Consider the following 23,943-nt stretch of genomic DNA (forward strand, 5'->3'; position numbering starts at 1 on the left):
GATGGTCCGAGGCCAGGCCTACCAATATAGTGGAAATGGTTGGGTAGAGCTGTTCTCTGCAGGACAGGTCTACCAATGTAGTGGAAAGGGGTCAGTGAAATTTGACTTGATTCTGTTTTCTCTTATAATGTTTAAATTATTCCTAGATATTTTAAATATAATTTAAAATAATTTATTCTGAGATTTTTACAAGGTTATGGAAGAAATCTAAAAGTCTAATTTACACGATAGTCGTAGACTCGCTCACAACTTTGATGCTACTAGCTTTTTTCACTCACAAGGTAGAATTTCTGCTCACAACACTGTGAAGCTTAGAGGGGACATTGCGATGTGTGTTTGGTTGGGTGGCACACAGTAGCTCATGGCTCATTTGGTTAATGGTGATTCAAAGTGAGGCTCTTTGTGACCCAGGGAGGGGATACCACTGGGGTAGAGAGTAGAGAGGGGGAGGCTTCACCTACAAAAAGATGCCTATATCCCTCAGAGGATAGCCAAGCTTTAAAAATGATTTCTGGATAATTTTCAAGTGTTAGGCTTGGACCAATCAACATTTAAAGAGCTGGAAGTGATCCAGTTTTGGTTTTGCTGCATTATTAATGTTCAAGCCAATATCAAGCTTTCCATGTTAAAATTCAAGCCAATATCAAGTGTTTAATAATCAACGTACTAACAGCAACCAACATAATTTGGGCAGAGTACTGGAAGAATTCTACTATTCTTTCGATTCAAGTACATCTTAGGAAGAATTTGGACATCACCACAGTAGACAAATGTACTCAAAAACATTCTCTTAGAAATGGGAAGACATCCTCCAGTTTTAGAAGCTGCTTAACAATACAGAGGTTCACTCAAGTTCCCTGTCTCATGAGAATTATATTTTAAAAGTCACCTCAAGTAATCAGGAGCTACCTGTGAGCAATGTTCCCTCTAAGCTGTGGAGTCTTGTGAGCAAAAATTCTACTTTGTGAGCTGCTGGCATTAAAGTTGTGAGCAAGCAGTTTGGCTACTGCATAAATTAGTTTGCTCTGGAGCCATCCTTCCTGAGCCAAGACAAAAATGTGTGAGCCAGAGGCTAAAAACCTGTGAGCTAGCTCACACTAACTCACCTTAGAGGGAACACTGCCTGTGAGCCAAATTTCACATTTAGCAATTGTGAAACATACTGGATTAACCACCCCCTTAAAAATTATAATGTATATATACCCCTCATTCCTTTCAGGCTTTCACAGTCATCAGCTGTGTCCATCACCACAAAATGTACCAAGCGTCCTCTCTTTTGCTATCATCTGAGTACCTAAACCATTCCATTTTGCAATCTGAGTAATCTCACTTGGAGGGTGAAAAATGATCCATTTTCATATATTTCTCAGAATCAGGATACCACTGACATGTTATCAAATGTCAGGTCTCAAGGTCACATACATTAACAATTCCAGTACCTCTGTGTCAGTTGCTTGGACAAGGTGAATGAGGCCCAAACAGCTTTTAAAAATTTCTGTTTACAGAACACAGATGCCTACAATCCTCGGAAAGTTTAGTCAAACTGCAGTGTGAGCAAGAGAGGGGAGAGCTAGATGTTAAAGCTGTCAGATGTCATATAACATCTGCTTCCCAGCAGAGTTGTTTCCCTAATAATGCTGGGATTGGGGGGGGGGGGTTATCTACAGGAGAAAATCAATGAGTGGGAGGCAGGCCCTAATCCTTCTCCTTGCAGATTTCCCCCTGCAATGACTCTGTGGAAGTGAGCCCCAGCCCTGTAGCTACAGTGGGGCTTTTGGGGGTTCTGCCGCCTTTCTTCTGCCCCACAAGAATTTCTCCTGTAAATGCTTTTTTCAATCATTTTTAAACATTTTTTTTTAAAGTTGTGCTCTCCTTGAAGTAGAACAGGGTGCTGTAGTTGACTCCTGTACCAAGCAAGGGGGTTGGAATAGGTGACCTCTAGGATCCCTTCTAACTGTGTCAAGAAACTGGTCTCCTTTAAGAGAGTTTTTTCTGCCTACGCTTTCTTGACTATAGAAAACATCACCTCCACCTGCCAGCTTGTTATCAGAATTGTTGCTTAGGCTGGCAGAAGGGATTAACTTGCAGCAGCTGAGAACTGTCATCTAAAGTGGCTGACAGCTTGCAGTTTAGAGACCTATTCTGTTAACAGCTTTCCATTGGCTAAATGGCTTTTCCTTCTGCACTGAGAACTTCAGCCCCACCAGAAAAATTTTTTGCCCCACAAGCCACAAAATCCTGACTACGGGCCTGGTGAGCCCAGCTAGAGAAAAAGCACCCTGAGGAAGCCCTAGCCCAATAAAGAGTTCTGGGGAACTTGAAAGCTTTTAAACATCTTGCAGACAATACAGGTACCTGTCTTTATTTCTGCTACTAGGGCTGAAAGCAGCCCCAGGAAGGAGTCATTTCCCATCATGTAAAAGTCATGATGTCCCCAACCCGACATCATATGTAAGTTTGCCCCTTCACTATCATTTGAGAAAACCTCCCATTTCAGATGCTGTTCTCAGAATCTCTTAGCCTACTTCACAGCACCAAAGCTGGGTTTAGTAGTGCAGAGTGAATCAAGACATTCTAGTGCCATCCCACCTTCTGAGTGAGAGGACCTCTCTAGTAAGAATCTCTGCAAAACACATTTATCACTTTTGTTTTTATAGGAAAACCCAGCAATACTTTTTTACTGCTACTCCCTCAAAATGCAATACAAAAAAACAGCTCTTGTTTCTGGCCAAAGGACCAGGGCCAAAAACTCACTCTGGATTTCAATCACTTTCTCCAGCGTGGACACTGCATTTGCATTGGGCTTCTGTTGCAACAGAGCTTCATCCAGCTGCTCCAGCTGTGTTGGAGGGAGACAGAGACAGAGTTTAGTTTCTAAAATAAAAGGCTGTCAGGACTCAGCTTGAGAGGGGCGGAGATATGAGAATACAGTCAAGAAAGAAGAACAGAAAATAAACAACAAGAGTGAAGGCTGGGAGGAACAAAAGGGAAAGCAAAACTGATCCCCCACACACACGTTTCCAGCTGAGCCTTAGAGAGACCACACCAGCAGGATAAACATCAAAAGACTATTTAAAACAGAAACTGATATACTGTTTCATGTGCCAGGACAGAGGTGGTTTTATTCCTCTTGCCCTGCAACACCCAGACCCAATCAGTACCAGATTTCTTTTATGAAGCAGAATCACAGCCCACCGTCACCTAAAGAATCACAGCCCACTGTCACCTTATATACTTCACTCCTCCCTGTGGAATTCACTGCCAGTGGACTTAGCAGTGGCCATAAGATCAATTAGACAATTTCATGGAGGTCCATCAATGGCTGCTAGCCATGATGTCCAAAGGGAACCTCTGCTTTTAGAAAAACAAGATTGGAGCCCAGAAGCACCTTAAATGGTATCAAGATTTCCTTTCATCTGATTAAAGCTCCTTGACTAAAAGTCTTGAGCAGTCAAAAACTTCTGTTAAGTAGCACCATTTGGACACAACACTAAACCAATGGAAAAATCCTGCAACAGAAAGGGTAAGATAGAAGGAGTATAACTAGCTTGTGATGAGACAAAGGTGAAAAATTATCCAGGTACTGTGTTAAAAACCTATTTCCAAGGCTAATATGAAGAGAACACTCCAATAAAATAGGTTTCCCTTGCTTGAAAGCCAGTTGAATCCAACTCTAGGGATGCGGTGCTCATCTCCATTTCCAAGCCGAAGAGCCAGCGCTGTCCAAAGACATTTCCGTGGTCATGTGGCCAGCATGACTAGATGCCGAAGCGCACGGAACGCTTTTACCTTCCCACTAAAGCGGTACCTATTTATCTACTTGCAATTTCTTGCTTTCGAACTGCTAGGTTTGGCAGGAGCTGGGGCCAGAGACGGGAGCTCACTCCATCACGTGGCACTTGGGTCTTGAACTGCTGTGCTACCGACCTTCCGGTCTGCAGTTCAGCGTCTTAACCACTTGAGCCACCGCAGCCCTTTAAAACAGGTATTAAAATATGTATTAAAGTACCAGTTTCCGAGGAATACGCTTTTGAGAGCCAACGCTTCCTTCGTCAGATACCAGGGGGCTTTGATGCTCAAAAGCTTATACCATGGAAATCTTGATGGCCTTTATGGTATTACTGGTTGTGAATCTTGCTTTTCTACTGTGGACCAACATGGTTACCCTCCCGAATCTATTTTTAGAGGTAGCGAACCTCTGAATATCAGTGCTACGAGGCCTTGGCCTCTGCGCCCTCTTTGTTGATCCTTCCAGGGCAACTGTTTGGCCACAGTCAGATGCTGGACTAGGCAGCCCTCTGGTCTGATCCGGCTGGGTTCGTCTGATATTCTCCTCCCAAGCCAGTGGGACTGAGCCTTCATACCTGTCTTTCTCAAGAGAAGTTGAACAAAACACAGTGCTGCCAGGCACACTGACCTCGAGGTCCAGCAAAGCAGACACGCAGGCTTCAGAGGCATCACAGATGGCGGTCAAGTCATGGCCTCCCTCCAGCGCTAGGACAACGCGCCCACCCGCCAGTTTCATCAGCTGCTTGGTCAGGTGTCCAAAACCTGCGAGGCCAAGCAGAAAACATGAACTTCAAGCATTCATCTCCTCCCACTGTCCAATATGGATAATTCTTGGAGATCCATGACTGGACTATTTCTTTGAACTAATTTTGTAATGCGGTTCGCCATGGGTGGGACTGAACTGCAAATGGACTTTAGTGCTGCAGAATGACAGTGGTGGTTAGCGCTTCCTTCATGAGGTTTCCCCCATGTAAATTAGTCTGTTCCCCAAGCTTGCTACTTCCATTGCTAAGGACATCTTCGTGATTAGAAGTGCTGCCAAGGTGGGTGATGAACCAAGTGTCTGATCGTGCATAAGGCAACTTAGCCAGGCCACACAACAGAGTTTCTGCTTTAACCCCGTAAGGTTAAACCCTGTAAACCACCCAGCACAGGCATGCTGAGCAGAGACAGTCCTCTTGCATCTCCTAAGAGATCCCCCCCCCAACCCCACAATTCAGCCAGTGTGGGGTAGTGGTTAGACTAGGATCTGGGAGACCCAGAGGTTTCCCCCCCTCCAACTTGCTGGGTGACCTTGGGCCAGTCATACATTCCCAGCCTAACTCCTCTCACAGGATTGTTGTGAGGATAAGGTAGGGAGAATGTTATTAGCTACTTTGGGTCGCCACAGGGGTAAAAGTGAGGTATAAATTAAATTAAAAAAAACACACACACACATACACACAAGTACGTATAAACTCAAAAGTTCCTTTTTCCAGACCTACCTTGGGAAAGCCAAACCCCACCCCCCTTTAAATTAAACAATAATATGGGGTAGCACCAGCATGTCAAAAGCCTAAATCCACTCACAATGTCATATGACACAATCATGTTATATAACATGAACCAGAATTTCTGTCAGAAATGGGGGAGGGGGCACGACAACTCTAACTTCACCATTCTCACATCACAGGTAAGCAAAAGAAGGAGGAGGGAAGGGAGGGATTGGATTTATACCCCGCCCTTCACTCAGAGTCTCAGAGCATCTTACAAACTCCTTTCTCTCCCCCTCCCCACAACAGACACCCTGTGAGGTAGGTGGGGCTGAGAGAGCTCTGACAGAAACTGCTCTTTTTCAAGAACAGGTCTTATCAGAACTATGGCTTGCCCAAGGTCATCCAGCAGCTGCAAGTGGAGGAGTGGGGAATCAAACCCGGTTCTCCCAGATTAGAGTCCGCGCACTTAACCAACTTCACCAAACTGGCTCTGGAACAGTTGGTATTTTAGAGGTAGCGCAAGGAACAGTTGGTATTCTGTGCCCCCCTTTTTGCATGTGAACGTTATTACACTGAAAATCAGAAGCAACCCTCTCTCCACCTGCCCCACACTCACATTTGGCCGTGACGGAATATCCACCCAGAGGGGACAGGTGCCCCTCAACAGCATCGAAGCCGGCAGAAACGAGGACCACATCGGGGGAGAACTCGTTGGCTATTGGCATCACCACAGTCCTGGGAGGACACAAAGGACTTCTGTTAGGAGGAGCCCCAACAGCATGGAAGTCTGCAGCAGTCTGCTGTTTGGATGGGGAAGGTTCTGGCCACGGCAGGTGCCCTCTGGCTACGTCAGGTGCCCTCACCCTTTCTGTCCATTTCTTTGCAATTCTCCCAACAGGGCAATTAAATCAAGGTTTATTTCAGTCGGCCGTGCAAGTCAGAGGAGGTGAGACCAATCGTGGGGAGCTGTCATTTTTTTTAACAGCAACTTCCTCCTAGGAGTCTTCCTACAGAACCCCAGCCCCTAACCTGACTGCTGGTGACTGAGTTGGGAGAGTACGAGATTTTTAATTATGATTCCTCTTAATGACGCAAACATGTCTGATTGCCTTTAACCTGCCCACCCTCACAGCTGAGAAAGTTAAATGATATTCCTTTGAAGAGACAAGGGAAGTCAAAAGCTGAGAGGGGCAAGGCCAAAGTTAAACAGATCGGGAAACTACTAGGGAAGGTTGGGTGGTTGCTTGGCAACCACGAAGATGATTTGCCCCACCATTTTCTTCCTGCCTGTATGTGGATGAGCTGTGAGAGGTAGCATTTGCCCTGTGGCCTTCACACAACAGGCAATGGTCATGGGTGGAAGGGGGCTTCTTGTGATTCCTGCCCTAGCTGGTGACAAAGCCCAGGAAAATTTGGCTTAAGAGTCACCAAATGCTATTCTCTCAACCACCTTGCATACTGTGAGGCTGCTGGAGCCAGCTTTATTCACTAAGCTCTGAGAGCCAGAGTGTTGAGTAGGATCTCGGAGACCTAGGTTTGAACCCCCACTCTGCCATGGAAGTTCACTGTGTGACCTTGGGCCTGTCACACATTCCCAGCCTCACCTCCCTCACAGGGTGGCTGTGAGGATAAAATGGAAGGGGAGGAGACTGATGTAAGCTACTTTGGGTAGGATATAAATATCTAAAGTAGGATATAAATATCTAAATAAATAAACTCATGACTTGGAAAGATCGTGCCTATTAGCTTTGCCATAGGCTCCAACTGATGCTATTTAACTAGGAATTCGATTTTCGGACATCTCTTCCTTTGAGGAAGACCTGAGTTTTTGTGAGAAAGGCAAACTACAGATGAAGTAAATAAACACATAAAGAAACAGGCTGTATCCTTAGAAATGACATGCTAGCAACAAAGCAGGGAGCCCAGTTTCGAACCATGAACCTGAAGATGCTGAAGGGATTAAACGCCCACTTCCCTGCACAGCCCAAAGGTAAACTGAGGCTGCATGAGCCTGCAATTTGCATTTTATGGGTGGAGCTAGACCTATCATCTTTGTCTCACCTGTCTGAGCCCTAAACTGATATTTTTTCTCGGTTGTCTGGATTAAAAACACCAGGGCACTGCTTCCCAGCACCTTCCTCAACCTCCAGAGCAGCACATCCATAATCCAAAAATTTTGTGTTACTTGGTGCAGAGGTTAAAACAGGCTGCTTATATGGGAGTCCCAGGAAGAAAAAGACCAGAAGCTATGAAGCCATTAAGTTTAGCCAGGAATAGTTACAGCAGTTTTGGGCTAGCCTTGCATAACCTGCAAGCGGAAAGCCTGAAAAGATCTCAACCCCTACCCCAGTTCTAGGCTGCAACTATGGCAGAGGCCGACTTCTATCAGGATCCTCATTACGGGAGAGAATTAGCTGGTACAAGAGGGCCTTTACCCACAGAGGCACCCTTGAAAGTGAAGCCCCCAATACTGTTAAGCGACTGTTGGCACCCCTACCGGAAGGCGGTCAGATACTCCACATCGCCAATTGGGGGGTCCACTCCACCAGTCCAGGCAATGTTTACGTTGAAGCCTACACCCATCCCACTGCCGACCTGGAAGAGAGGAAACCTCACAGGTAACAAAAGCCATAGTCACAGCTCAGACCATCCAGAGCTGCAAGGCGAAGGGGAAGCATCCAGGAGGGCACCCTGCAGCGGAAGAGCTGAACCGGGGGGCAGGGGGGGGCGGGGGAGGAGCAGTATCTAAGCAGCAGTAAGCAAGATATATGCAGGGGGAAAGCCTTGGAATATGAGGCTACTGTGTAGGTTTGTGAATGCACATATGCAAAGACACATATACAGGTTTGGTCAGTACCCCTGGCAACTCAACAGAGCACTCCTGACTCCCTAACTTTGCCAAGCTGCTTCCTTCGTTTCTCCTGTTGAGGGGTCCTTGCTTATACCAACCAGATCTCCTGACTCTTTCAGAACTTGTCCCTAACCTTTCTCCTCCATTCTCCTCCTGCAAATAAGGTCAACAACTGAAACCCCAGTGAAAGTTTGAAGCTCCACAAATGAGCCCAGAAAGAACACCCGGCTTGTGTGCTGCCGCCTCCCCTCATTTTGCATGCTATAAGCCAGGATTCCCCAAGATTTCTGAGTCTGTGGGCACTTTGGGAATTCTGACCCAGGAGAGTGGCTGCAGCCACAAAATGGCTGCCGCAGGAGGTGAAGCCAGCCACAGAATGTCAGGGAGTGAGGTCATGTGTATCTCTTAACTGTTCAACGTTTCAGGCAGAATCTCTGTTTAAGAAGATGCCCTTTTAAATGAACATATTGTTTAAAAGAATATTTTCTTGCATACAACACAGCTTACCTTCAGTCACACAGTGAAGATCCTTGTGCTGTGGCGGCAGCTGCTGCCAAAGCAACTTTTACAAACGTGCAGCCAATCAGAAACCCTGTTGGGCAAACACTCCACTTGACTCCACTCACTTTTAAAAACAATTGGCAGGCACTAGGAAATGTGTCAGCGGGCGCCATGTTGGGGACCCCTGCTGTAAGCTGATGAGCTCTGACCTGTTTTTCAGCAAACTATGGTGCTGGTGGAGTGTTGTCAAGTCACAGCTGACTTCTGACAACCCCATAAGGTTTTCAAGGCAAGAGACGTTCAGAGGTGGCCTGCCTCCACATCACATGACCCTGGTATTCTCTGGAGGTCCCCCATGCAAATACTAGCCAGGGTCGACCCTGCTTAGCTCCCGAGATCTGACAAGATTGGGCTAGCCTGGGCTATCCAGGTCAGGACTCAGCAAACTGTACTTTCAGTTAAATCTGAATGGGCAAATTACAGTTCATGTTTGCTTTGAGAAAATCAGGATTTCGAGACAGGAACAAACCATGGCATGCCAATTCTGGCTTGGAGGATGAGCACAAACCACAGCTTGCTGGTTCGAATGTAACAGCAAACTATGGTTTGTCCGAAACCAGGAACTAATGAATTTGTCATACAACACAGGAGGGAGCAGGGAGGAGAGATCACTGGAACAAACCCAGTATTTCTCTCCAGGCTTGCTGACACAACTTCAAGCCTCAGTTTGGTGTTAAGTCTGAACCATGCCTATCTTTCTCTCACAATATCCATTTTCAGCACAGCAATTAGAGAGGGATTGCCAAGCCAAGCACTAGTGGGGTGAATAAAAGTTTGCAATCACCTCTTCGGGAGCTCCACTGCCAGGGAAAAAATTGCCATTGTCATAGCGGTGGAGAGAGATGTAGAGCACACTGGGGTCACTGTAGAATGCCTGCTGGGTGCCGTTGCCATGATGAATATCCTTTAGGAATACGAATGGGGAAAAAGAGTTAGCCAATAAGGCTGCACTGCCCAGAGTCTATCAAATCAAAGGAAAGGCCCAATCCAGGAGGGAATTAGAGATGAGTATCAAAAGGCCAAACGCCCTTCTGCTGGGACATCATAGCAAACTATGCACAAGTCTCCCGACTACAAATGGATCAGAATAAAGTGTGGGATTAAGTCAGAGGAGATAAACCAACCACACCGTATCTCAAAAAGGACATTACAAAGCTGGAAAAAGTACAGAGGAGGGCAACCAAGATGATTAGGGGTTGGAGCACCTCCTCTATGAGAAAAGGCTGAAGAGTCTGTCACTCTTCAGTTTAGAAAAGAGATGACTAAGGGGGGGGGACATGATAGAGGTTTATACAAGTATGCGTGGAGAGAGTTGACAAAGAAAATGTTCTCCCTCTTCCAAAATAACAGAATTTGAGGACATCCAATGAAACTGATGGGCAGTAGGTTCAAGACAGACAAAAGGAAATACTACTTTACACAGAGAGTGATTAAAATGTGGAATTCACTGCCAGAGGATGTAGTGATGGCCACAGGAATAAACAGCTTTAAAAGGGGATTAGACAGATTCATGGAGGATAAGTCTATGAATGGCTACTAGCCTTGGTGACTGAGGGGGAACCTTCACATTCAGAGGCACCAATCCTCTGAATCCCAGAGCCGGGAGGCAACATCAGGAGAAGGTCTCAGCCTCTATGCCCAGCTGGTGACCCTCCAGAGGAACTGGTTAGCCACTGTGTGATACAGGAGGATGGACTAGATGGTCGATTGGTCTGATCCAGCAGAGCGCTTCTTGTGTTCTTATAAGCACACAACTATTCGATGAAAAGCCAGTTGGCACCTGCACATGAGGCTGGAGTCCTCTGCACACACTCATTTGGGAGTAAGCTCCCACTGAACACTCCATCTAAACGTATTCCCCCAGGTGCGTTCCGTTTTGGGCAAGTGGCAACAGCAGTGGCAGACAAGAGAGGCCCTTACCCAGTCCACAATGAGAATTTTGTTGATGGCAAGTTTTTGCTGGAGGAGCTTGGCAGCAATGGCGACAGAGTTGAAGAAACAGAAGCCCCTGGGAAACGAAGGGGAGTGGGGAGAGAAACGGCATAGTTAGGACAAAAGATGGAAAACACAAGAATTGCCACACGCTCCCTGTTTAAGTGAGTCATTGTTTTCCATTTGCATTTATTGTCTTGATTCCCCTCCCCCCCATTAGCCTCCTGGAGCAGATCTTGGTAAGTGGGATGGAAATGTGCCACATATATAAAAACGCTGCCATCTCCCAGAAGTGTTAAAAGTTCACTACGCATTTGAGACAAATTTACATTTTCATAGTCTGAGTGTACCAGCCTTGTCTACTCTGATCAGAAGCAGTTCTCCCGGGTCTTCTGCATCACCGCCTACCTGATCCTTTTTATTGGAGATGCTGGGGGTTGAACTGGACCTTTTTCATGCAAAGCAGATGCTCTGCCACTGAACCACGATCCCCCCCTAATTCCAAAAGAGAGATTTTGTTTACATGCCCCCTGTTTTCCCACTTTGTTCTACCCACTCACATGGCTGTGGACTCCTCCGCGTGATGACCTGGTGGCCGGATGACAGCAAATCCATTCTGTAGGAGGAAAAATATGCGGAGGTGAGTGCCACCAAAATTAGACCCACCTGCCCTCTCATGGCTTCCCTGCAGTCACGGAATGATGACAGCCCTTCATACCAATGTACCTGCAGAGCAAAAATCTGCCTGGGTCCACTCAGCACATGGTCAGATATTTAGCCTTTTGCTGAACTGACATAAAAGTGGCTTCTTGTTAGAGGCGGAACACACACTACACATGCTCAGGAACATCCTGCTCCAAGCGCTAGGGCACAAAAGCTAGCAAGTCTAGCCAGGTCCGGCCCAAGGGTTTTCTGCGCACTAGGCGGGGCTCCCTTGTGCCCCCCCCCCCGGTGCTGGCCCTGTGTGCCCCCCCGGGCTCCTTTGCCCTCCGCCTCCCCATCAGCCCGGCTTAGCGGGAAGCACTCTGCATGCGCTCAGAGGCCCTTTGCAGGCTAGGGGTGGTGGTGCCTGCGGGCCAAGTCACCCCCCCGCCCAACTCAACTGGCTTCCCCAGGAGGCCCTCAGCGCCACCAGGAGCAGCAGCAGCAGCCGCCGCCGCTGGGCAGAGAGGCCAGGCATGGCAGGGCGGTGGACTGCCGAGCAGGCTCCGAGGAGGCAGCCTCTAGCAATACCTTCAACTGGGCTTCGCTATGTTCTTAACTAGCAGTAGCAGCGAGAGCCGGAACCAAGGAAGGATAACCGGCAGTGCAACCACTGCACTTTCAGCAGTTCTGAGACAATATGCACACAGTGGCGAGACCTTTGGTCCATCTGTCTCAATACCAGCTACCCTGTCTGTATTTCTTTAGAGAATCAAGGCAGAGAAAGCCTTTCCTAAATAACTGAAATCTAGTGGAGGGGGCTGGGGATTGAACTGGGGGACCCTTTTGCAGCAAAGAACTCTGAGCCACAGCCCTTCCTCTGTTTGAGGGCAAGGCTTAGAGGGGAGGAGGGGTATTGCAGGGCAGAAAAGCTGCTTTGCTGGGCAGAACCCACCTTAAGCTCCCCGGATGCCACTTTGAAGGCCAGCTCCAGCAAGCAGCCAACAGCCATACGGACCGCGCTGGATGAGTGCATTTCGTTCCACACTGTGTCACTGTCAACCTGCCAAGGGAGACCAGAGCAACTGCATGAGCAAGGAAGGGTTATCTAGCTGACCCAGGATCACAGCTTGGGGTTCGGGTGAGCAGGCAGCAGGAGCTTCATACAAGGGTTGGTTGCACCAACCATGCCCCTCCTATGCTTTCAAAAGACAGGCTGTAGCTCTTAAAGGACAAGCGCAGTTAACTGGAAAAGGACTCTTCCACCAGTGCGATGATTATCACTTTGACTCACTTGCCGCAGGCTACTCTTTGTGTGACCTGCATGTACTTTTTTTTGTGTGAGAGAGGGGGGAAAACTAGCTTGTAGAACAGGAGTCTCTGAAAGGAGTGTTCCCAGATGATATCCCTACTGCAGCCCTTACCTGGATAGCCCAGGCTAGAAAGATCTCGTCAGATCTCGGAAGCTAAGTGGGGTTGGACTTGGCTAGTATTTGGAAGGGTGAACTCCAAGGAATACCAGGGCCATGACACAGGGGCAGGAAATGGCAAAGCACCGCTGAAATGTCTCTTGCCTTGAAAACAAGTCTAGCTCACCACCTAGTGGTGCATAACGCAAAAAGAACTAGAACTTCTGGCTGCCAAACAATCTTAGGATCTCCTGGCTATTCTATATACAATGCCATACGATAATAATAATCCCTACTGCAAGGGACAAGAGAACTGGATGGGAACATGTGTCTTCTCTCTCTGGAGCATGCACAACTGAGACTGCACCTCTAAGGGAAGAGGATCTTTGCACCTAAAAACTAGCTCCAGAAATGTCCAAAATCAAAGAGTTCTTAGTGGGTGCAAAGCCCATCTGTGTGATGCACAGAGAACATGAAGAGACAGCCAGCACTGTGCTGTGGTTGGAAGATCTGGGAGACCCAGACTCAAATCCCCACCCTGCCATGGAAGCTCACTTAGTAACCTTAGGCCAGTCAGCTACTCTTGCCTAACCTACTTCACAGGGTTGTTGTGAGGATAAAAATGGGGGAATGTTACATGCCATTTTGGGTCCCTATTGGGGAGAAAAGTGGGGTATATAAAAGAAGTTTAAAATTTTTTTAAAGAACATGGTGAGGGCTTATAGGAACTCAAGCTGTTCCCCAGAGAGCACTACGGTTGGGGTCCCTAAACCACCTGGCCCTACTGGGCCCCAGAGAAGCCAGGCTGGCTGCAACGGAGGGCCAGAGCTTTTTTCAGTGGTGGCTCTGCACTGGTGGAACGAGCTCCCAGAAGACATCAGGGCCCTACGGGACCTTATACAGTTCCGCAGGGCCTGCAAGACGGAGCTCTTCCACCAGGCTTTCGATTAGGGAGCCGCACCCAAGCAACTATAGCCCTGGCCCAACAGCAACTTTAACATCATTGCTAACAGTCAAGTAGCCCAAACTATGATGTCAGCCAGCTGTTACCAGAGAATGCTGCTGTGTCCGCCATCTGACACAAGCTAGCACTTTATATCTATATATTTTATAATTATACTCATGCTGTATTGTCCTGATTTTATTCAACTCTTGTTTTAATTATTTTACATCTCTATGTTAGCTGCCCACAGCCCCAATCATATATGAAATGGGGTGGGGGCTACAGCACCCTTAAAAAAGAAAAAATGGGGCATGCAGCTGAGAACACTGCTGTGAAGCTGTAGTGTGAAGTGGGGACCATTTGGGGGAAGATACCCCTTGGGATGGTTGGCCTATCCGCAGTGTTCTAAAATGTCCAGGACCACTTTGTCCTGTCTGTATGAACCTACCCACACACTCCAGGCATCTCCAGAGACCTGCTTCAGCTGCCTCCACTATCAGAGGCTGGGCAGGTGGCAAACCAAAAAAGGTCATAGCACAAAAATTTTGGAACTCCCTCCCCAGGGAGACTCATCTGTCTTGCTCTATCAGTGTCTTCTGCCAGTGGGTGAAGACTGTTTTGCTTTGTTTGGCATACCCCCTAATAACCATTATTGGCCCTCCTCCCTGGTTTTGGTGTTGTTTTTATTGGACTATTTTATAATGCTTTACATTGTTCTAATGTTTTATGTGCACAGCCTAGTGAGCCAGTTTAGTGTAGCAGTTAAGAGTGGTGGACTTTAATCTAGAAAGCCGGGTTTGATTCCCCAGTCCTCTACATGAAGCCAGCTTGGGTGACCTTGGGCCAGTCAGTTCTTTCTGAGCTCTCCCAGCCCCTAAAAACAAGTCTAGCTTGCCACTAGCTTAATGCTAAGAGCTAAGAACTTGCGGCTGCCAGACAGCCTTAGGATCTCCTGCCTATTCTACACACAATGTCATATGATAATTAATTAATTAATGTGCACTGCCTTGGGGAGCCTGATCAGTTGGAAACGCAGCATTAAAAAGGTTTTAAATAAATAAATAAATAAAATAAAACAGGGCATTTTCCAAAACACAGTGAAACTGTCTACAAAGGGCAGGATAGCTCAGAGGTGTTTCACAACAGACATAAGCAATTAGATGCAGACATGGGAAGATTCAAAAGGCACGATCGGGGGGGGGGGATCAGAAGATGAGAGGCAAAACAAAAACAACCAGGGACATGAGAAGTAAAATGTCATCCTTCCTTTGCCAAACATTAATATTCAAGAGTCACATACGTACCCCAATGCCTCCACATGGGAGGACGGCATACATCTTCTGAGTAAGGGGTCCTGCAGAGAAAGAGGCAGAGAAGAAGACAAGGTGAACATTTACAGCAGGCAGAGAGCATGTCAGAGGTACACACACACCTATCCACTTAGGAGAAGCCATGAGAATGAGAACTGGAACCAGGAAGGGGCAAGCAGTGGGGAGCCAGAGCACAGACATGTTGCACCACAACCAGGCTGTTCTACACCATTGTCGGAAAGGACAAGTTTTGCACAACCGAGTATGGATGAAGGGTTAGATCCAGCTAGCTTTTAAACTAGTGAGGAAGGGAGGAAGGGGTCTCCTTTGATTGCCCAAAAGGCTATGCTGAGGATCATGGGACCTGCATGGACAAAGGTTATGGGGGATGAGGGCTGCAGAGCTCTCCTCTGGAAGTGGAGCGTAGCACCCGGCCAGCCCTTCCAAGTTCCACCTGCACTGCCATCCCACTTAGACACATGCCATGCTGGGGGATCTTCAGTCCTCTTCCCCATTGCCCCAGGGAGGAAACGAATGGAGTCTTCACACCTCGCCATGGTTTGCAGTTCAATAAAGTCTGTGTTGTGCCATAACTGTGTCTCTGTCTGTTTGGTTCTGACTACATGACAGGAGTTCCACACCTCTCCCTGCCCAGCCCATCTGTGACTCCCCCTGAGGGCTTCACGGGGACACATCTAAGAGGGAGGGCTCTCAGATGCCTTGGGTGGCTGTGGATGGTTGTGCAGGTCCCACTGGTCATAGTCATCTGCCAAACATTGCAGGGCCCAGCGGCACCTCCAAAGCTGACCAAACAACAGGTTCCCTCCCTCACCTTGCAGACTGCTGTGTGAAGGAGGGAAGGGCCAGAGGGTAGTCTGGGTGAATAAGACAGCTTGGTGCAGTGGTTGGAGCATGAGACTAGATCTGAGAGACTCAGATTCCAATCCTCACTTGCACCATGGAACCTAGGTGGCGTGGCCTTGGGTTACATGCACACACAGAGCCAGTTTGGTGTAGTGGTTAAGTGCGCGGACTCTAATCTGGGAGAAACGGGTTTGACTCCCCACTCCTCCACTTGCACCTGGCTGGATGACCTTGGGCAAGCCGTAGCTCTGATAAGAGCTGTTCTTGAAAAAGAGCAGTTACTGTCAGAGCTCTCTCAGCCCCACCTACTTCACAGGGTGTCTGTTGTGGGGAGGGGAAAGGAGTTTGTAAGTCGCTCTGAGACACCTTTGGGTAGCGAAGGGCGGGGTATAAATCCAATCTCTTCTTCTTCTATCAGCCTAACCAACCTCACAGGGTTGTTGTGCGCATGAAATGGAGGAGAGGGGAAGGGTGTAAGCCACTTAGGGAAGAAACGTGGGAAACAGAGTGAATGAACGGAGTTCATAACTGTGTGTCTGCTCTAGGAAGGAAGGGCTTCTATCACCCGGGGAAAGGTATCTGTGAAGGAAACAATGAAGGGGCAGGGGATCACGGGGTCCCTGGAGTCAACGGCTTGGGGGGGGGAGCCTGTGCTGCAGGTGGACTCGATGTTTTGTAAGGGGGTGGGGTTTGGAGAGAGTGGCAGCCAGGGATGCCAAATGACTTGCATGGTTTCCATTGAAATACATTAATACTACATTACTACACGTGGCAGTAATGATGAATGCCGAATGGATTTGGAACGATAGTCTCTGGGCACTGATGTCTCTGGGACTGGAATGACAGAGCCCAGAGTGGAATGACCCCCCCTCCGCTCCACTGAGGAGGGAATTGGGGGATCTGAGGGTGGTGCTGCATGACCCCACATCTGAGCCCACTCCAGAGGCCCCCTCTCCTGCTCCGCCACTGGCAGGAGTGGCGCAGGAGTGCCCTCGGCAATGTGGCTGGGTTGCTGCGAAGCGTGCCCTCCGGTGAGCAAATGGATAGGGTGGAAACGACAGCCCCCCTTCTCCTTCTGCCCTTCGGGGACCCTGTGCTCCATTGTGGGCAGTGAGGCAGCTGCGGATGCCTGTAGGGCAGACAGCTCGAACCTCTTCCCCACTATCAGGTGCCTGAATCTGTGCCCGGGTTTCGTTCCCTTTGGGGGGGGGGTGTGCTCCTGACAAGGAGCGGAACTCCTGTGGCCTGCCCCTCTCCACCCCCTGCCTGAGATGGACACTGGACTCCACCCCCTTGCCACATGGTATCTGATTGGTTCTGGCAGCCCTGTCCATCACAGTGCCTCCGCCTCCACACAACGCCTCCACTGACCTCAGTGGTGGGGTTGCTATAGACACTACCCCAATCACAAAATACTGAGAACCCACCAACTTTTGTCTGCTGGCCACTGCGTAACTCATACCTATAAGGAATAGACTAGTGCTACAGCACAGGATTGTTCTGTCCGTGGCCAATGTGAGTTCCCTCCCCACATTTAAGCTCAACTTTTCTGCCCCTATCTTCTACCCCACAAAAAAAATTATGGAGACACTGATTAAAACACACAGCCACAGGCAAATGTTCTGCCTCAGTTAAACCACATCCTGCACCAAGAAAAATGGAACCCTGACCTGTGGCTATCATGCAAATCCAGGCTGTCAGCACACAATTACTGCTTATGAGGAATGCTGAAGTCTCACCCCCCGCCCAGGAATCCCGCTGAAAAAACCACACCTCCAAGAACCAAAGGTGGTTGGCCATTGCCTTCCTCTGTAGAGTCTTCATTGGTGGTCTCCCTTCCAAGTACCAACCCTGCTTAGCTTCCAAGATTTGATGAGATCGGGCTATACCAGGCCAACTTCTCTAGAATCACAGTTTAGGACTACTTTAATCAAATGCCATCCTAAATAAAACCATCCTCAGCTGCTGCCTAAAAACCGAAAGTAAGGGGGCCAGGCACTCCTCCCGGGGGAGGTTATTCCGTAATCATGGAGCTGCCACTGAAAAGGCCCGCTCTTGTGTACTTTTTGGAAGCGTCCCACACTCATTGCCACACACTTCCTCCGTTCCTCCAAATGCCCCCCATTTTCTCAGTCTCCTCAGAACATCCACTTCTTCAGCAAAGCCCCTCCTGACCCATCCTTGGCCCTAGGTCACTTCCACCCCAACTTCTTCCTCATTATTCTCTAACCTACTTTTGCTACTCCGCTATTTTTTCAAATTACAGTCTTTAGACCAGTGTACAGTTTAATCAGACAAAAAGTACAATAACAAAAAAAATTGAATGTAAGAGCTTTGAAGGTGCAATTCCCATAATTTGAAAATTAATGCACAAAAATCCCTGAGCCTTCTCCACCCCACCGTCTTGTGTGCCTGAAGGAAAGACTGAGAGCCCCTCTAAGCTGCAAACTGTGGCTACACTAAATTAATGCAAAACGGTGGCCAAGACACCAGATTCCCTACCTAGCAATTTCTTGCTGTCAAGTTTTTGCCGGTTCAAGGGGCTGGTTCCATAGAGTAACGTGTGATGCTCCGAATGGACCGTCTGGATTTCATCCAGCGTCGCTTTCCGGCCTCGGATCCTCTAGCAGAAGGAAAGAAGGAGTTCAGGACAGAGAAAGGTGAGTGTGGATCTTGGATAATCTCTGCCAGAACCTCTCTGCCCGTTGTCAGGGTTGCTTCCAAAGGTCTATTCCCCTCAGCATGTGACTTGAGGCCTATGTCTTAAGATCTGTGCTGAAATTCAGTTAGAGTGTCAATGTCAAGCCGGTTTAAAGCCAGAGATACACCCTATGCTACAGGGGTCGCCAACTGGGCCAAAGTTGGATGGTGTTCTGCTACTTTTTTCCTTTCCACTCCTTGTCATGCCTGACAACTGCACTAACAAAAACAGCAGCGTGCCACTGACTAGCTAAAACATCCCCTTTGCGCTATGCATGCAGGGTGCTTTCACAAGAGAAACCACAAGCGATTCTAAAATTTGCCAGTTACCTAATGCTGACCTGCACACCCACCTGCACCATGTGTTGTCAAAAGTTACCATTTTCTCACTCTTAGAAATATAACCCCCAGCATTTCCCTGACATAGAAGAGTTCACATCCCCAGGTACAGACCCTGCTGTCACTACGGTGAAAATGCAGCCCTGGGCAATGCGTTCTCTTTAAGAGCAACATCTTGTTCATGGCAACAAGTCACACAAGATTGTTTGAACTGAACAGCTGCAGTGTCAAGGGCTGTCAATGGAATTAAAAATGGATGTCTGCTGATATTCACAGTTTTAAGAAGAAAAAACCAAAACACACACAGAGGCAAAAAAAATCTTATTTGTAAGTATGTGAGTTCAAATATATCATTCAACATTCACAGTAACAGTACATTTTCTGAACAAAGTTCAAGTCCAGTAGCACCTTTAAGACCAACAAAGTTTTATTCAAGGGATAATCTTTTCTGTGCATGCCCACTTCCTCGGATACATTGAAATGGAAGTTACAAGTCCATACATACAGGTAGAGGGCAAGCAGCAAGTTAGCATAAGCATAATAAAAGGTTTTTAACAAATGCAAGGACCAATTGCTCTCAGCATTCCACAATTAAGAAGGGTAGATCTGCCCATCTATCTCTGATTTTGATAGATTTATTTCCTTCACTATGTTTCCCCCCGGAATGAAACCTAAACAAATGGCAACCATATAAACTAAGCTTGTCATTTCAGTTTGGTCTTTGCATCTGTTGAACACCTTTTATTATACTTATACCTTGGTCTTAAAGGTGCCACTGAACTTGAACTATGTTCTGCTGCTTCAGATCAACACAGCTACCCACCTGAATCTAAATACATTTTCGGAAACTGATACATTCCTATTGATATCAACAAGTGACTTCTTTGTAGTTGGATTGTGCTTGCTTATGAATGGGACCACCTACAGTCATAGCCTGCTTTTTTTTTTTTTTGGCCGTCAAGTCGCAGCCGATCTACGGCGACCCTGTAGGGTTTTCAAGGCAAGAGATGCTCAGTTTGCCATGGCCTGTCTCTGCATAGCAACTCTGGACTTCCTTGGCGGTCTCCCATCCAAATACTGACCAGGGCCAACCCTGCTTAGCTTCGAGATCTGACGAGATTCCTCGACACTGCAGCTGCTCCTTCCAAACTTACGACACACAGTGTGAATCTGTAAAGTACATATGTGTCCGTTCTAGACTCAGTACTTGGGGGGGGGGGACACAGTTCATACAGTGTCAATTATTACTTCGATACAGAATCCTACCAAAAGACGACATATGAAATACTGTTCAGTGTTTTATCCATGTGTTTACGCCATTTATACTTGCTTTTTTCCCAGTGGGAACCCAAAGCAGCTTACATCGCTCTCCTCTCCTCTGTTTTATTCTCACAACAACCCTGTGAGGTAGGTTAGGCCGAGAGTGTATGACTGGCCCAAAATAGGTCACCCAGTGCGCTTCCATGGCAGAGCGGGGATTCGGTCCTAGTCCAACACTCTAACTACTCCACACTATGCTGGCTCTCTCTTCTTTTCTTTCGTTTCTTTTTGTTTGCAACAGCATAAAGGAAGTAAACGAATAAAAGACTCACCCTCATAGCTAAATCTGAAGATGTGGCAGACATCAAGAAACTGCATAGATGTTTTCCCCGGGAAGGTTCAGTGCATACTGATGTCCAGCCCAGGGGAAGTAAGCACTCTTAAAAAGTCAATACACGTTCCTGCATGAAAAATGTGACAAAGTAACCTGCTTGAAAATGACCGGGATTGGACTGGGGAGGGGGGAAACAGTGATATTTTTCATGCAGGAATGTGGGCATTCCCTATTGTATTACAGGATTTATTTTTTTTAAATGTGTGTTCTTAACTAGAAGTATCTACGGAATGTGGACATTACTGCTAGCACCGGCTTCTTGTCAATTTCCTTTGGACTGAACATCAGTATGCACCGAACCTTCCAGGGGGAATTATTCGAATCTATGCATCAAAAATTAGATCCTGTACTGTCTTTTATTTTTATAAGCGTCTTTGATGGCCATTTTGCACCTGAGATACTGATATTTATTTTACTTTTTAGGTACTACTTTTTTGTGAGGGTCCTCTTAATGGGCCAGAGGTTCTCAGATGGGAGGCACATGACATGGTAAACCTGACTTTCAGTCACCCTTCCAACCTGGCCTCTGCTGCTGGCTTGCTACCTGCTGGCAGGAGTCCCCCACCCCCCACCCGAGGATGCTTACCTCGCATTTGCTCAGCAACCCCGTCTCCTGCAACCTGGACCAGATGCTCTGGATTCTCCCAGCATGCTCTGGGTGAATGTTAGTGTTTCCACAGGTACACTGGTGCTTTAGCATGAACGTGTCATAAACTACGCCTGTGAGAGGGCAGAAAAGAACAATGGGGGGACAGGGTCATAGGAAGATTGGGGGGAGAGAAGGAAAAGGAAGAAAGGAAAATGGGTGAGTACACAGCAGCAGTAGTAAGAGCCCAAATTCAAACGTGTAGAGAATTTCTTTGTATAGGGAACCTTTTCATCACAACACCTGACGTATATAAGCTAACTGTGGCTGCTCAGTGTGGAATAAAATATACTCTGCATATGCTCCAAGGCATTTGTGACTTCATATTTATTTGCAGAATTTATAGTCTGCTCTGCTGCTCAATTTGGGTCACCAATTTCACATTTAAAAACACAGCATCCTAAAACAACCATAAAACACATATGTAAAAACACAGACCCAGCAATTAAAACACAGAGCACTTAAAATATGTTCCAGCACAAAGTACAGATCTGAAGACCAGGTTCTGGAGCTGGTCAAAAGTCCTACTCCTAAGCTGTGAATGGAGAGGACAGGGCGTGTACGTCTGCACTGAAAAGTTCCGAAATGGCACAACTAGGAGGAGAACCTTCATATTACATGCCCAAATAAAGCTGTGGACTTGCATAATCGCAGTTTGTTGGAATAATTTCCTTGGAAGGTCACGTTTGAAGAGTTTATAGGAGAGCTGGGTGAACCGGAGCTGCAGGAAGGGAACAGAAGAGCCAAAGTTGGGATGAAATCTGCTCACTGGGGTTTTATGGGTTATATTCAACACAGTGACTGCTGTGGGGGAAGTCCAACAAGACAATTTCTGGACGTTGATCGATCCTGGCAGAGCATCCCCCCCAAAAAAACCCTCTGAAGCACCAGTATACTGCACTAGAGTCTGGCTCCTCTGGCAAAACACCAAAGTGACTCTCGAAGTACACCTAGGTTAAGACCTACGGAGACAGGCTGAACACCAGGGTTTAAATTTGAGGCAGCCGTCAGCTCCAGAACCTGGTTTGGATGGCAATGCTCCATCCTGCAAGATGGAAGTCGTAACAGTAAAGGATAATGTGTTCCTGCACACATGCGGAGTGTCTTTCCCTTGCACATGTGGCTGGTAGACTTCCAGGGCAAAAGATTGGGTTTCAGTTTCCAAGGCAGACACACAACCTCTTTGTAGGAATCAGCCCTGTGTCTGGGGTCTTGGCACCATTTTCCAGGAGAAGGATTTGTGTCACTTCCTACCTGTAGTGAAAAGGTGCTTGATCACAGGTTCCGCTGTACTGCTCTTCAGGCTGGTGCTGGCGGGAGAGGACTGGGTGCGGCTCAGGGCTTGATGGGGCAGAGTGTTGATGCTCAGGGGCGTCTGATAGAGATGGAGGGGTCTTAGCTGATGCGCATCTGCGAACACCTGCCAAAATCGCGTAGGGGATACCAGCCAGGTACACAGGCAGGGAGGGAGGGAAAGAAGGAGAAACCGACAGAACATTCAGCAGCTGCATTACTTTAGTAGCTGAAAAGTGTAACCATATTAAGCTCTCTGACTCCCCCTTGAGGGTCGTGTCCTAAAGCATTACATAGACTGCACCTAGTTCTATTGCCAGCCTGATCAGTCTTCTTTATGTAGGTTTCAATGCCAAAAGTAGTACCACACGCCAAAGGAATCAACCTTAACACAGTGTCCCTTAAGCCATCAGACAAATACTTATGTATCTGGGGGGGGGGGGGGATTTGAAAATGTATACCCTGCTCTTCAGTAAGTTGAGGGTGGCTCACAACTCAAATGTAAACATAAAATGACCATAAAAACACAATTTAAAAAACCCTAGCTCAACTCAACAGATAAACAAAAGACAGTTCTGCAGAGTCAAAACATGGAAGACTTAATAAAGTTTTAAAAAAAGCCTCTCAGGCCTCCCAAAAGATGGCAAGGAGGAAGACAAAACAAGAAGTCCAGTGGCACCTTGAAGTCTAACAACATTTACTCCAGCATGAGCTTTTGTGAATCAGAGCTCACTTCCTTGGATGCAATGAAAGAAAGAAAATTATTTCCCTAATTTTAATACGGAAAATTACACAAAGGGAGGGGGAAAGGGAGAGGTTGGGGGGAAAGAAATCTGGTATCATAAATCATAAGTGACTCTCTGTGTTAAGAGGATGGCCCTCTGTAATGCCACTGGGAGGCTTTGTAGACTTAAACTAATAGAGCCCACTCTATCAGCTTAAAGTAGCATTTGAGTTTGTAGTGGGAAAGGCAGCCTGTTAAGGATTATAGGTTCCATGTCATGAAAGGCTTTACAAGCTAAGAGCCACCATCTTGAACTGAGCTGAGAAACAAATAGGCAACATCTTAAGTTGCTGGCAAAAAAACCTCAAGAGTCCCCTGTGCTCAGTTGTCCACAACAGGTAACATGTTGGTGCATCAACACTCCACATGCTCAGCAAGACCAGTCCTCTGATGTGGAGTGTGGTCCTCTAGTGCTTTTCAGCTCATTTAAAGGCACTGGTCTTGCAGGAGCAGGAGCTCCTAGTGTCCCAGGAACACACTCCACAGTGAGGGACGGCTTCTGCAACGGCAAAAGGCAGAGCAGATCCAGGGCAAAGGATCCACACGCCTCAGTTGTTCTAGTGCAGAAGACAAATAGTGGAGCAGCTGAGAAACTGGCTGGCTTCTGGAATGGGCCCGTTTTACTCCACACACCTCTTTTGGGAAGCTCTTCTGCTATGAGGGCAGGTTGTGAAAACCCTTAAACTGAGCATCATCTGGGGGGGGAATTCCACTCCAGCTGCACTTCCTTTTGGCAGACTGCACACGGAAG

General features: G+C 47.4%; 1 protein-coding gene across 4 annotated transcripts in view; it reads right to left on the bottom strand.

Moving 5' to 3' along the window:
- HDAC5 (histone deacetylase 5) overlaps window positions 1–23,943 on the bottom strand; it is a 196,839-nt gene that overhangs the window by 5,228 nt on the left and 167,668 nt on the right. For all 4 annotated transcript variants that reach the window (XM_015423183.1, XM_015423184.1, XM_015423182.1 and 1 more), the window contains 12 exons: window positions 22,370–22,535; window positions 21,056–21,189; window positions 18,279–18,399; window positions 14,907–14,956; window positions 12,206–12,313; window positions 11,169–11,224; window positions 10,597–10,684; window positions 9,461–9,580; window positions 7,762–7,859; window positions 5,881–5,999; window positions 4,418–4,551; window positions 2,755–2,839 (listed from right to left, as the gene is read on the bottom strand). In XM_015423183.1, coding sequence (XP_015278669.1) covers window positions 2,755–2,839; window positions 4,418–4,551; window positions 5,881–5,999; window positions 7,762–7,859; window positions 9,461–9,580; window positions 10,597–10,684; window positions 11,169–11,224; window positions 12,206–12,313; window positions 14,907–14,956; window positions 18,279–18,399; window positions 21,056–21,189; window positions 22,370–22,535 — 1,279 coding nt within the window. The remainder of the gene's footprint in view (window positions 1–2,754; window positions 2,840–4,417; window positions 4,552–5,880; window positions 6,000–7,761; window positions 7,860–9,460; window positions 9,581–10,596; window positions 10,685–11,168; window positions 11,225–12,205; window positions 12,314–14,906; window positions 14,957–18,278; window positions 18,400–21,055; window positions 21,190–22,369; window positions 22,536–23,943) is intronic.

This window comes from Gekko japonicus, unplaced genomic scaffold (assembly GCF_001447785.1).
Source record: "Gekko japonicus isolate JY-2015 unplaced genomic scaffold, Gekko_japonicus_V1.1 scaffold661, whole genome shotgun sequence".
Taxonomy (NCBI): Eukaryota; Metazoa; Chordata; class Lepidosauria; order Squamata; family Gekkonidae; genus Gekko; species Gekko japonicus.